Source organism: Coregonus lavaretus (assembly GCF_964263955.1).
Source record: "Coregonus lavaretus genome assembly, chromosome: 10".
In the NCBI taxonomy this organism is placed as follows: Eukaryota; Metazoa; Chordata; class Actinopteri; order Salmoniformes; family Salmonidae; genus Coregonus; species Coregonus lavaretus.
This window is the reverse complement of record NC_139997.1, coordinates 5,032,394-5,046,413: the sequence shown is the minus strand read 5'-3', so window position 1 is coordinate 5,046,413 and position 14,020 is coordinate 5,032,394. Positions and strand designations below refer to the sequence as shown.

General features: G+C 43.0%; 2 protein-coding genes across 2 annotated transcripts; one reads left to right on the top strand and one right to left on the bottom strand.

Moving 5' to 3' along the window:
• The first annotated feature begins 994 nt into the window (after positions 1-994).
• On the top strand, positions 995-9,035 carry LOC311136064 (uncharacterized protein). The gene is made up of 2 exons (XM_084170127.1): positions 995-1,608; positions 5,772-9,035. Exons 1-2 carry the CDS (start codon positions 1,341-1,343, stop codon positions 7,874-7,876), a joined length of 2,373 nt encoding a protein of 790 aa, XP_084026253.1. The 5' UTR covers positions 995-1,340; the 3' UTR covers positions 7,877-9,035.
• Positions 9,036-11,685: 2,650 nt separating this feature from the next.
• LOC311135798 (uncharacterized protein) lies at positions 11,686-12,797 on the bottom strand (the record flags this gene model as incomplete). The annotated part of the gene is made up of 1 exon (XM_084169839.1): positions 11,686-12,797. Exon 1 carries the CDS (start codon positions 12,751-12,753, stop codon positions 11,686-11,688), a length of 1,068 nt encoding a protein of 355 aa, XP_084025965.1. The 5' UTR covers positions 12,754-12,797.
• Positions 12,798-14,020: the final 1,223 nt, after the last annotated feature.

The following is a 14,020-nucleotide window of genomic DNA, read 5'->3' as shown; positions in this document are numbered from 1 at the left end:
GACCCATCGAGATTAATTTGGAAATGCCAGAGTGATATCAAGCGCAAAGCTACCGGTAAACAGAAAAACTATTGGTTAACAGAAAATCTATTGGCTTTTCATCACATGATGATACTGACGCAATAATACAGTTAAACAAATGAATAGACGGTTTCACGTATGAATGGCCTACACTGATCAAGCCCTTTCTGGCCAAGGATTTGTCCTATATACATACATACATACATACATACATACATACATACATACATTTCAGTAGCTAGTAAAGCCAAATACATGGATTGTGGGACATACCCCTGTATTCCACTAGATGGCAGGAAATTCGTACTTTTCATTGACAGTATCAGTAACGCTGAGAGGCTGGAAAGGAACGAGTTCTCAATTGTGAGTATTGAAATAAATGGCTGTCAAATAATAAGATCCCAATCGTACCGGGTTATTCATGACTAAGTCCCATACCACCCACACACTAATAATTCATTTGTACACACCCTAGGCTTATGTGTGAGCCAGTCCACGATAATACAAAAAAAAGTCATCCGAATTTGTTTCACAAAGCATCAATTTCCATACAACATGACCAATGCAGCACACAATCATTAAAATATTGGTTTAACTATTTTCAGGGTGTGGCCTGTATGCAATTAATCGTATTGTTGTTTGATTGATTCATGTTTTATCATTTGGTTTAACATACAGGCTAGCCTAATTGATGATTGGTGCTTGAGTGAAAGAAATGTGCAATATTTTTGATTGGATTGCCTCACTTGATCAATGTCTGCTCTAGTCATCTGTGCTGCTGGCCATTGATTCTTCCAACACCTTGTTATACCGTCACCCTGTATGAATAGTTTGAGACTAGTGGTACCCTAGGCCAGTGTTTCCCAAAGCTTGATGATGAGTTTGTTATTTGAATCAGCTGTGCAGGACTAGGGCAAAAACGAAAACATGCGGGGGGGGGCAGTTTGGGAAACCCTGCCCTAGGGTGCGTTTACACAGGCAGCCCAATTCTGATTTTTTTTTTTACTACTAATTGGTATTTTGACAAATCACTTTAGATCTTTTCACGTCAGATATTTTTCAGAGCTGATATTATTGGTCCCAAAAAAAAAAAGTCTCAGAATTGGGCTGCCTGTGTTAAACGCAGCCCATGATTCGAATCAGCCAATTGTCAGTGGGCTCACCTGATTGCAGATCTGAGATATGTGTGTGTGCCGCAACGAGAGGTCATTTGGAACGCGCGGGGAGAACAACACACACTCTTGTTGGTATCAGCGTGCCTATATCCGATCACGTTGTTTTACCTGGCTCTCTGCTGTCGATGTTCAGAAGCTGCCAAAATGACCATCAAGAAAAGTAAAACCGTCGCCTTTGAAAGCCATGCTGGGGATTTAACTGCGTTGTGTTGCATGAATGATTGGATGATTGCAGTGGTTCTCGCTATTCTTGCCATAATGTCTGTATGGGCTGCAATGATCATATACAGATCTATACAGACACTGAAAGGTCCGAGAAGAAAGGTCGATGATGACACTATTCTGGAACCTGAAAAGGACGGAAAAGAGACTACAAACGAAGAAGCACCCCTCTCTTGTGTCGAGTCAACAGGTAAATCAGCGTTTATTCGTGTTCACCCTTCACTGATCGGTTTTAAGATTTGAATGAAGACAAATATGCCTTAACCATTCATGTAGTAGGATTATTATCTTGCTCGTTGTGTTGCTGTAGATTATATGAAAGACCCTCCATGATGCTACACTCGGTAGCCTGCTACAGTCATGCCTACTAACACACACGTGTGCTCAGGTCTCCTTGAACTGAGTGCGCATGAGATAGAAAAATTAAAAATAGTTAAAGGGGTAGTTGACCCTACTACATTGGTTTCTTTACCCTGTAAGGAGTCCATGGACAAGAGATGATAACAAACCATGCTTTGGTTTAGTGTCCTTGGCACTGTTTTAACATGGTAATGTTTGAGATTTTGTGGCACAAATCCCATTCAAGTCGTGATGGTTATTACTATTTTTTTTGCATCATGTACAAATCATCTGTAAGTGACATGGTTGAGCTTCACAATCAATATCAGATACTTTTGGATGATTTGGACGTGGGGGAAAATGCTAATATCGGTCCCATGACTTGAATGGGATTTGTGCCACATGGGATTGTTGTATGTGTGTGTGTATATATATACAAAAATGGTATTGTCAGAATAAACTAATCTACAAATGCTCCAACGTTAGCATGTGGAAATGGTGCCTGGGAAACTAAACCAAAGCATGAATTCATGTCATAGCTTGTCCATAGACCATTTACAGGGTAAGAAAACCAATGTGTAATCTGGGTGAATTATCATTTTTTGGATAAAAAAAAAGTCAACTCTCATACCAAAATTATAAACTTTGCTGTGCGGAAGCCTGCCAGCAGCCTACCTACCAAAGGTTGCACCATGTCCATTTCTAAATGTATAAAAACGCATCTCTATCCCAACCCATTTCAACAGTTATCCATATTACCAGAGCTTCATTTTATTATTTCCAACTATTTCATGGCATATTTGCGGCCGCCAACATTTTAGAGAAATGCGTATGACAAATCCAGAACCAGCCACAGCCTAGCCAGCTGGCTAATCTTTTGAATAAGGTGTAATAAAAAAACACCACAACATAGCTAGCTTTTTTCACAACTGTCACTTGTTTGGTGCAAAAACATTTGCAACATAGTAAAATAAATCAGTGTGTATTTTTTTTAAATATATATACCAGTGGGTGGGCTTATGCCCACCCATGGCAGCACCCCTGCCCAGTCATGTGAAGTCCATAGATTAGGGCCTAATTAAATTATTTAAATTGACTGATTTTCCTTTATATGAACTGTAACTCAGTAAAATTGCTGCATTTATATTTTTGATATATATATGGAATTATTTTACTATGTCTTTGTTTGCAAACGTTTTGGCACCAAACAACTGGCATTGTGTTGTGACACAACAGCACATTTTAGCGTGGCCTTTTATTGTCCCCAGCACAAGGTGCACCTGTGTAATGATCATGCTGTTTTAATCAGCTTCTTGATATGCCGCACCTGTCAGGGGGAGGGATTATCTTGGCAAAGGAGAAATGTTCACTAACAGGGATGTAAACAAATGTGTGCACAATTTCAGAGAAATACGCTTTTTGTGCGTATTGAAACATTGCTGGGATCTTTTATTTCAGCTCATGAAACATGGGACCAACACTTTACTTGTTGAGTTTTATATTTTTGTTCAGTGTGTGTGTCTATATACACATATTTCATGCTGAAACCCTCATATTAAACACCAATGGTGTTCACTAAGTTGACGGTTCATATTTGGGATAATGTTTTCCAGCTTTGCGTCGTGTGTAAGAATAGCCCTTAGCCGTGGTATATTGGCCATATACCCCACCTCGGGCCTTACTGCTTAAATATACCCTTCCTTTGGAACCCTATGCACCGCTCATGTTAGATATTTTATGTAGCCTACACTTTTTTTATATTTGGAAACTGACCAGGGCCCATTTCCCAAAAGCGTCTTAAGGCGGAAGTTCATCTTTAGAACCTTTTGTAGGAGCATCGTTAACTCTCCAAGCTTTTTCCCAAAACCATCGTTACTGAAGTTGCACTTGAAAACGCTTGTTTACCGAATGCCTCCGCTGTTCTAGTGGTCTGAGTGAGGAGTGCATGTCTTGTCTTCCGCGTCACATTACACACTCAGTTTAACATAGAATCAAGAGGTTTCCGTCTGACCGCAGATAACTTCAGAACGATGTTGTATACAAATAAAAAGGTGTTAATGTCTTTGCAATTTGTTTTAAACAAGCAAAGGATAAGAATATGCTTCAAATAAAACGGATGACTGTATGAAGATGAATGTATAGAAATCATATTAAATCGAGGGGTAAACCCATTTGAATTCACCCCTTTTTGATTTGAACAAAACTTTCCATACATATTTGCCCATTGTATAAGTGAACATAGTGACTTATTGGGTCCTGAATGCCAAAATGTCAGCGATAAAAAAGGTGTTCAAAGTTGCATACCCAACTATACAATGAGACATCCATGTCTTTATCACTGGAAAACGTCATCTGTTTAGATTTGATCTCATTTAAAAGCAGGGGTTGGAACCGGTTCAGGGAACAGAACCGGAAAATAACATTGCTCATTTGAAGAATCCGAACCACTAACAGAACCGTTATTTTAAAAGCATGAGAAGCAGTTAACGTTTTACGTTCCGGCCTTTTATTTTATTTATTTTTTGTCCCACAAAAACGCAACCAATCGCCTATGCAAGCCCTCTATCAATCAAACAAACGTATTCCAGTGTCTGTCTGCCAGACTACCTGTCCGTCCCCCTCTGAAGCATGGTCCACTGCAGCCTACTGACGTTTCAGCTACCCCCCCTCCGACGCATAGCTGGACCGTTACAAACTTAATTCAGAAGATGATAGATTTATTTATTTATTGGAGAATGGAAACTTTTTCAACGCGAATTTGGGATACTGTAGTTAACATTTTACATTGGATTTATTTTTTACATTGGATTTACTAACTACATAGGGTAAGACGTGTTTAATTCTGGTGCCGCTCTGCACACAAGCTTGTTAGCTAGCGAAGTAATTTAATGTCGAGCTAAATGTCCAAAAATATGATTGAGGATTGTAAAGGAACAGAAAGGAACAACACATTTTTTTGGGGGGCGGGTTGAACTGGTTCAGAACTTTATTTTGCTGGTCGGAACAGAAGGAAAAATAATGGTTGTCTTCAGAAAAACAATAGAAAAATCAGTTTAGTTCCAAAACTGTTTAAAAGCTTACGAACAGGGTTGTCAAACTATATATAATATGTTTTAATAAAAATGGTCGGTTTTTTTTAAACGTCAATGATCTAAACGCAGATGTATTTATTTGCAAACGTTGTAACTTAGATCCTATTTTACATATTGGGTTTTTGTGTTGTGCCCGTCATCGGTTGAGACACGAGTCTCTTGAATACAGGGTGGGTGTAATTTTTTGGGGGGCTGGTAAATGTACTAAAATGGGAATAACATTGAAGTATCTACTTTCAACTGGTACCACAAAGATGGTTGGCGGTCCACACATCAGAAAATGTTGACTTGAATGAAAATCTGTCTTTATACTGTCAATCCTCCATAGGAAACTGATTTTGAAATATACACTGAACAAAACAATTAATGCAACATGTAAGGTGTTGGTCTGAACTGTCCAAATGGCCATAACCCCTGGAACATATCCCCGATTATCAATGATCCTGGTTAACAAGGCCCCCTGCTCATCGCTCTGGTCTTACCAGTCTTAAAACTCCCTATGAGCAACAGCATTTGTCTTAAGTTGATTTTCATGTTTTTCGACAGGACCTTAAAGACAAGACAATATAGAAATGACTAATTATGTACACTGAACAAACACATAAATGCAACATGTAAAGTGGTGGTCCCAATTATTTTATTTTTTTTATGAGCTGAAATAAAATATCCCAGAAGTTTTCCGTATGCAGAAAGATAAGATTTTATGCACAAATTCATTTACGACCCTGTTAGTGAGCAAATACACTGTCTTATCACAGCCCTGACTGACTGTGGTTTACCAACTCCCTTACCAAAATGGCTGACCTTTTTTTAATACTGTCCTGAAGGTTCATGTCATTATAGTATTTTAATTCTATGGGTGTTTATAATCAGAATGTGAGGATGTAACCTATCACTCATTTTGCACCTGCTTCTATTTTAGAGGAGACTGCGGTGGTTCCAGAGGCACTGGAAAACTGGGATGGAGAGGGATGGAGGAGAGAGCCCATGATACGGATCCCAACAATCAATGAGGATGTAGAACCAATTGAGAGGATCCCAACAACAACCAATGAGAATGTAGAACCAATTGAGACGATCCCAACAACCAATGAGGATGTAGAACCCATTGAGAGGATCCCATCAATAACCAATGAGGATCTAGAAACCATTAAACGGAGAACAACCGAGGGGAGCGATGGTCCTTATGCTGAGAGGCAGATTGAGTTTCACCTCTGCTCTCCACCTGAAGAGCACTGTGGAGGCTTATGTCAGGACGACTCCCAGTCCCAGACGGACCACGCCCAGGATAAGGAGGAGCAGACCACTACCAGTCACCGTTCCCTCGGTGACCTAAACAGTCAATCTGGACAGATGAAGGATACAGAAGTGTATAACCCGGAAGAGGAGGGTTTGAAGGAAGTTGAACTGAGGGATGATTGTCAACGTGAGGGCACAGAGGCGCCTGAGGCTAGCCGTCTGCATGCCTCTGCCAACGAGTCTCCGGAAGATCCAGAAGATGGAAATGAAACTCTCCCTGACATGATGTTGACTGACTCTGACCTTCAAGAACCTGACCATGTGTGTTCTACAGAGATACAGGAAGTAAAATACCCAGATGATGACATGACCAGCCATGTTGCCACGGAGATGATATTGAGTGACACTGACCCTCCAGAACCCCTGCCTGGACATCTGTGTGGTACGGATATAGGTGAAGTTGTATGTTCAGAAGATTATATGAACAGCTTAGTTACCATCATGCCTCCAGAAGAGCGGCCTGACATGATCTTGACTGACAACGATGTTAACAAACGTCTGGCTGACTTTGTGCATGAGGAGGCAGTAGAATGTTCGGATGATCGAGACAGCCATGTTGCTTTTGCCAACACCCAGGAAAGTCCAGAAAATTTGACATTGAGTGACGCAGACCTTCAAGAATATGACCAACTGTCTGTTACAGAGATCCAGGAAGTAAAATGCCCAGGTGCTGACATGATGACCAGCCATGTGGAGGTGATCTATGAGAAGACTAGAACCATGGAAGGTGACATGCAAGCTGACATGGAAGCTATGGTTGAGGATCTCTGCAGTCACTTCCCACAAGTGGACGATGATCATTCTGCAGGTTTTGAATATTGTGATGTGGCGAAAAGAGAAGGTCTTGATGTCCATGGAAACGATCAACAACGGGCTCAAAGCTGGAATACAACCGGGATTGACCCTACAGAGAGGATGACGAGAAACCCTCAGGAACTGTTTGACAAACAACATCTGAATAAACAGCCAGACAGTCTCCGCAGTGATCCCAACAGAGACTGTGTTCTTCATGACAACGTGATGGAAGGGTTAAGCAGGGAGCCCATGGAGGCTCGAGACACCCATGTGGTTTCTGAGCGGAAGGGAGAGGGGGTTAGTACGAGCATAGACACACAGGTGGAGAAGAGTTGTCAGAAAGTTGAAATAAACATCATGGAAGCCACGATGGACTACAATGAATGGATGACTGTAAGTGGCACGGACGCAGAGGTTAACACTGACACTCCCTGGGTGAAGATAATCTACTCGTCCGTCGAATGCTCTACTGTAGCAGAGCATCATCCCACAGAAACTCGGCGTGATTCACATTATTCAACAATGGCTGACGCACCCGCATCAAAGGTCAAAGAAACTGGAACCACACCTGTATCACTAGATGGAGACCTGCAGGGGAATAAGAAGATGGCAGCTGTGCCTCCTATCATACCCCATGCAGTACAGGTGAGGTTCTGCATCCACTACAACACCCAGTCTCCCTGGCAGGAACTGGCTGTGACTGGAAACCAGCCGGAGCTGGGGAGCTGGACGGCCTTCGTTCCACTGGAGAGGGGCCAGGACGGGTTCTGGGCCAGCTGGGTCGCCCTCCCTGCGGAGAGACTGGTGGAGTGGAAGTTCGTGCTGGTGGAGAATGGAGAAATCCATCGCTGGGAGGAGAGCGGGAACAGACACCTGGAAACAGGTCATGGTGGTGGGGAGGTGACGCTCAACAGGTGGTGGGGCTACCTCTGAGTGAGCGACCGGTGGGGAGGGTAGTGAACGGCACTAGCGGTCGTTCTCTTCACCAGCGTACTACTAAGAATGCATGCCTAATATATTCTAAGTGGTGTGCTAGTGTGGCTGTTGAAACCGGATCAGTGTGGCTCTCACATAGGGAGAGGACTGACTGGCGCAAGGCGTTGTTTATAGAGAACTTGGTTGCATCCCAATTCTCTCCCCTTCACCCTGTAGTGTGCCCTAATTCTCTCCCCTTCACCCTGAAGTGTGCCCTAATTCTCTCCCCTTCACCCTGAAGTGTGCCCTAATTCTCTCCCCTTCATGCATTTGATTAAGCCTGGGGATATAGGGAGTTTCCAACATAATCCTTTTTCTTTTTACAAGGAAGTAAAGAAGTGCACACTTTGTGAAAAGGGGAGTTAAACCCCATTTATCTGATCAGGACTCTGTCCCTCTATGTACTGGATTATAGCAATACATCTATTATGCCAGTTGCACATCTGTTAAGTGAATGACGTTATGCGAGGGTAGAGTTCGATGAATGTCAATATAGTATGGAGCTTGGATATTGTCATTGTATGATTTATTCACTTTTTTTCAATAGAGCAGCTCTGTGTACTACTTCGGGCTTCTATACCAGCAGTATTTGTGCTGTGGCAGTATAGCAATAATTATCACAGCAATAAGTGTTATCCAGGTATTTTACATGTTTTACCGTAGTTACTCGGACTGCCTTGTGATTTTGTGAAATGGGCTGTTTGTATTTACCAAAATAGAATGGTGTACTCACAAGCATCAACCGATTATAGGTCAGTGAATTGTTATTATGCAAATACTGTGACGCTGAAATTTAAATGTCATATTCGTACTTCAGATCTTAGCTTCTTGAATTTATATTTGTATGTATCATCCACACACAGTCTCTTGGAACCTTTTTGATAATACATTTATCAGTGTTCATAAATATTAGTTTTGTTTTGACGTGTTAACTCACTTTAATTGTTTTGTTTACTTACCTTCAATTGTAATAATGTGTTTTGGTTCTCCTAAGTTGTAATCTTTTTTTATAATAAAATGTCTTACGATTGCAACGTTGTGGTTAATGTACTAAATGTTTAGGTGAAGGAGTGTTCTGACCAATTACCCAATAATAAACATATTTTCCTGGAATGCAGTACTTGCCAGACTCTGATTCTTAGTGTGGGCATCCCAAAGTATTTGCAGACTCTGATTCATCCCAAAGCCTGTTCCAAGGGATTTGGTATGAGGGCATGATAAACCGGGTAGTTTGGGTCCTCGATGCTCATTGGCTGAAGCGGCTTTTCAGCCGTGTGTACAGTTGACGTTGGAAGTTTACATCCATTTAGGTTGGAGTCATTAAAACTTGTTTTTCAACCACTCCACAAATTTGTTAACAAACTATAGTTTTGGTAAGTCGGTTAGGACGTCTACTTTGTGCATGACAAGTAATTTTTCCAACAGATTATTTCACTTACAATTCACTGTATCACAATTCCAGTGGGTCTGAAGTTTACATACACTAAGTTGACTGTGCCTTTAAACAGCTTGGAAAATTCCAGAAAATGATGTCATGGCTTTAGAAGCTTCTGATAGGCTAATTGACATAATTTGAGGCCTACCTTCAAACTCAGTGTGTCTTTGCTTCATGGCTGATTTTATTTTGATTTTCCCAAGACCTCAGACAAATAATTGTAGACTTCCATAAATCTGGTTCATCCTTGGGAGCAATTTCCAAAAGCCTCAAAGTACCGCGTTCATCCGTACAAACAATAGAACACCAGTATAAACACCATGGGACCACGCAGCCGTCATACCGCTCAGGAAGGAGACGCGTTCTGTCTCCTAGAGATGAACATACTTTGGTGCGAAAAGTGCAAATCACTCCCAGAACAACAGCAAAGGACCTTGTGAAGATGCTGGAGGAAACCGGTACAAAAGTCTATATCCACAGTAAAACAAGTCCTATATTGACATAACCTGAAAGGCCGCTCAGCAAGGAAGAAGCCACTGCTCCAAAACCACCATAAAAAAGCCAGACTACGGTTTGCAACTGCACATGGGGACAAAGATCGTACTTTTTGGAGAAATGTCCTCTGGTCTGATAAAACAAAAATATAACTCTTCGGCCAAAAAAAGGGGGTGCCTTGCAAGCTGAAGAACACCATCCCAAATGTGAAGTACGGGGGTGGCAGCATCATGTTGTGGGGGTGCTTTGCTGCAGGAGGGACTGGTGCACTTCACAAAATAGATGGCATCATGAGGAAGGAAAATTATGTGGATATATTGAAGCAACATCTCAAGACATCAATCAGGAAGTTAAAGCTTAGTCGCAAATGGGTCTTCCAAATGGACAATGACCCCAAGCATACTTCCAAAGTTGCTTAAGGACAACAAAGTCAAGATATTGGAGTGGCCATCACAAAGCCCTGACCTCAATCCTATAGAACATTTGTGGGCAGAACTGAAAAAGCGTGTGCGAGCAAGGAGGCCTACAAACCTGACTCATTTACACTAGCTCTGTCAGAAGGAATGGGCCAAAATTCACCCAACTTATTGTGGGAAGCTTGTGGAAGGCTACCTGAAACGTTTGACCCAAGTTAAACAATTTAAAGGCAATGCTACCAAATACTAATTGAGTGTATGTAAACTTCTGACCCACTGGGAATGTGATGAAAGAAATAAAAGCTGAAATAAATCATTCTCTCTACTATTATTCTGACATTTCACATTCTTAAAATAAAGTGGTGATCCTAACTGACCTAAGACAGGGAAGTTTGACTAGGATTAAAAGTCAGGAATTGTGAAAAACTGAGTTGTATGGTATATGTAAACTTCCGAAATCAACCTTTCTGTCGAGGTAATATAGGGTTGGCAAAGGGGTGGAGCAGGGAAGGCAGAACATTGGGAGAAGACACAAAGCCTAAATTGAAGGTAACGGAAAAAGTGAGATGGAGGCAAAGAGTATTTAGAGGCCAGGTTGGGAAAACTAGACAAAAATCAATTTACATATACAGTACCAGTCAAAAGTTTAAATACACCTACATTTTACATTTACAGTTTAGTCATTTAGCAGACGCTCTTATCCAGAGCGACTTAGAGTTAGTGAATACACCATTTTTAAAAAAAAAAAATTTATATCATACTGGCCCCCCGTGGGAATCAAACCCACAACCCTGGCGTTGCAAACGCCATGCTCTATCAACTGAGCTACATCCCTGCCGGCCATTCCCTCCCCTACCCTGGACGACGCTGGGCCAATTGTGCGCCGCCCATGAGTCTCCCGGTCGCGGCCGGCTGCGACAGAGCCTGGATTTGAACCAGGATCTCTAGTGGCACAGTTAGCACTGCGATGCAGTGCCTTAGACCACTGCGCTACTCATTCAAGGGTTTTTCTTTATTTTGACTATTTTCTACTTTGTAGAATAATAGTGAAGACATCAAAACTATGAAATAACACATATGGAATCATGTAGTAACCAAAAAAGTGTTAAACAAATCAAAATATATTTTATATTTTAGATTCTTCAAAGTAGCCACCCTTTGCCTTGATGACAGCTTTGCACACTCTTGGCATTCTCTCAACCAGCTTCATGACGAATGCTTTTCCAACAGTCTTGAAGGAGTTCCCACATAGGCTGAGCACTTGTTGTCTGCTTTTCCTTCACTCTGCGGTCCAACTCATCCCAAATCATCTCAACTGGGTTGAGGTTGGGTGATTGTGGTGGCCAGGTCATCTGATGCAGCACTCCATCACTCTCCTTCTTGGTCAAATAGTCCTTACCCAGCCTGCATATAATGATAACCTATGTTGAACTCCTTCCTGTGTTACACCTTGGAAAAAGGAGGATGCCTGTAAAGCTGCCCCAACCATGACCTGTTTCCAGGTGTCTGTTCCCGCTCTCCTCCCAGCGATGGATTTCTCCATTCTCCACCAGCACAAACTTCCACTCCACCAGTCTCTCCGCAGGGAGGGCGACCCAGCTGGCCCAGAACCTGTCCTGGCCCCTCTCCAGTGGAACGAAGGCCGTCCAGCTCCCCAGCTCCGGCTGGTTTCCAGTCACAGCCAGTTCCTGCCAGGGAGACTGGGTGTGGTAGTGGATGCAGAACCTCACCTGTACTGCATGGGGTATGATAGGAGGCACAGCTGCCATCTTCTTATTCCCCTGCAGGTCTCCATCTAGTGATACAGGTGTGGTTCCAGTTTCTTTGACCTTTGATGTGGGTGCGTCAGCCATTGTTGAATAATGTGAATCACGCCGAGTTTCTGTGGGATGATGCTCTGCTACAGTAGAGCATTCGACGGACGAGTAGATTATCTTCAGCCAGGGAGTGTTAACCTCGGCGTCCGTGCCACTTACAGTCATCCATTCATTGTAGTCCATCGTGGCTTCCATGATGTTTATTTCAACTTTCTGACAACTCTTCTCCACCTGTGGGTCTATGCTCTTACTAACCCCCTCTCCCTTCCGCTCAGAAACCACATGGGTGTCTCGAGCCTCCATGGGCTCCCTGCCTAACCCTTCCATCACGTTGTCATGAAGAACACAGTCTCTGTTGGGATCACTGCGGAGACTGTCTGGCTGTTTGTTCAGATGTTGTTTGTCAAACAGTTCCTGAGGGTTGCTCGTCATCCTCTCTGTAGGGTCAATCCCTGTTGTATTCCAGCTTTGAGCCTGTTGTTGATCGTTTCCATGGACATCAAGACCTTCTCTTTTCGCCACATCACAATATTCAAAACCTGCAGAATGATCATCGTCCACTTGTGGGAAGTGACTGCAGAGATCCTCAACCATAGCTTCCATGTCAGCTTGCATGTCACCTTCCATGGTTCTAGTCTTCTCATAGATCACCTCCACATGGCTGGTCATCATGTCAGCACCTGGGCATTTTACTTCCTGGATCTCTGTAACAGACAGTTGGTAAAGTTCTTGAAGGTCTGCGTCACTCAATGTCACATTTTCTGGACTTTCCTAGTTGTTGGCAAAAGCAACATTATAAATCCAAGATATGGCTCAGAAGTGACTGTCAAACCAACGCTGGGCATCCTCGCGGGTGTCGAACTATAGCTTCCCCCCCGGCATGTTCAACGTGGAGACGAGCAGGGAAAACGGAGTGAGAATTTTCACTTTCTTCTCATGAAGGTTGCATTTCACATCGAGGAATTTTGCTCTCTTCTTGGCAACACTCGACTGCAGAAGTGTAGCTGGCCTCTGCCCTCTGGAAGTAGTGAAAATGGACGATAAACACTCTATGCTTGGAGTCTCCGCCCGTTGTGGAGGGGCCAATGCGGTGGGCTCTGTCCAGCTTCGGGGGTGATGGAACGTTGGCCGGACCCAGCACCTCCGCAAAGAAGTCTGACATGAACTCAACTTAGTCCCCTCCAAGTTTCTCTGGTATACCAACAACCCGAAGATTGCAACGGCGAGAACGGGATTCCAGTTCTTGTCAATCAGCTTTTGGTTTTCGGAGCTCAGACGTGCGACTGTTTTCTCAAGGGCTACTATGCGGTCACTGTAGTCACACAGGTCATGTTCAAAGCAGTCAAGTCGGCGGCCTTGTTCATCCGCAGCATCTCGGACACCATCCAGGACGGCGGAGAAGGGGGCCAGAGCAGCATCGATGGCAGTTTTGAGCTGAGTGACAATGGTAGCTTTAATTTCCGAGATCAGAACCGTACGGAGGTTCTGAAGATCTGTGGGGAGTGTGACCGAATGAGACTCCGTAACGGTTGGACTGGAGTCAGCGCCATTACCATTCACGTTTGCCAACAGGGTTGAAACATTAGTTACAGGTCTTCTGCTCTTCAGATCGTGTGACATTTGAATCAAAAAGGTAACTTACAAACTCAACAATCAAATCTGATATGTAAGAAAGTGGAATGCAAAGTAAAAATGTGGCAAAATTAACTAATGAGTAGGAGCCTCGTCCACGAGCTTCTTCTCCATTCACATGCTCAACCGGAAGCCAGAATCCACTAATTTGAAGGGGTGTCCACATACCTTTGTGTATATACAGTGGCTTGCGAAAGTATTCACCCCTCTTGGCATTTTTCCTATTTTGTTGCTGTTACGATGTCCAACGAGGCTGCCCCTCCTCCTTGTTCGGGCAGGCTTCGGCGTTCGTCGTCACCGGAGTACT

Excerpts from the sequence above, each read along its gene's own strand:
- LOC311136064 (XM_084170127.1), top strand. The coding sequence starts at position 1,341 with ATGACCATCAAGAAAAGTAAAACCGTCGCCTTTGAAAGCCATGCTGGG. Across the intron at positions 1,609-5,771 it reads CTCTTGTGTCGAGTCAACAG|AGGAGACTGCGGTGGTTCCA; the intron begins GTAAATCAGCGT and ends CTTCTATTTTAG.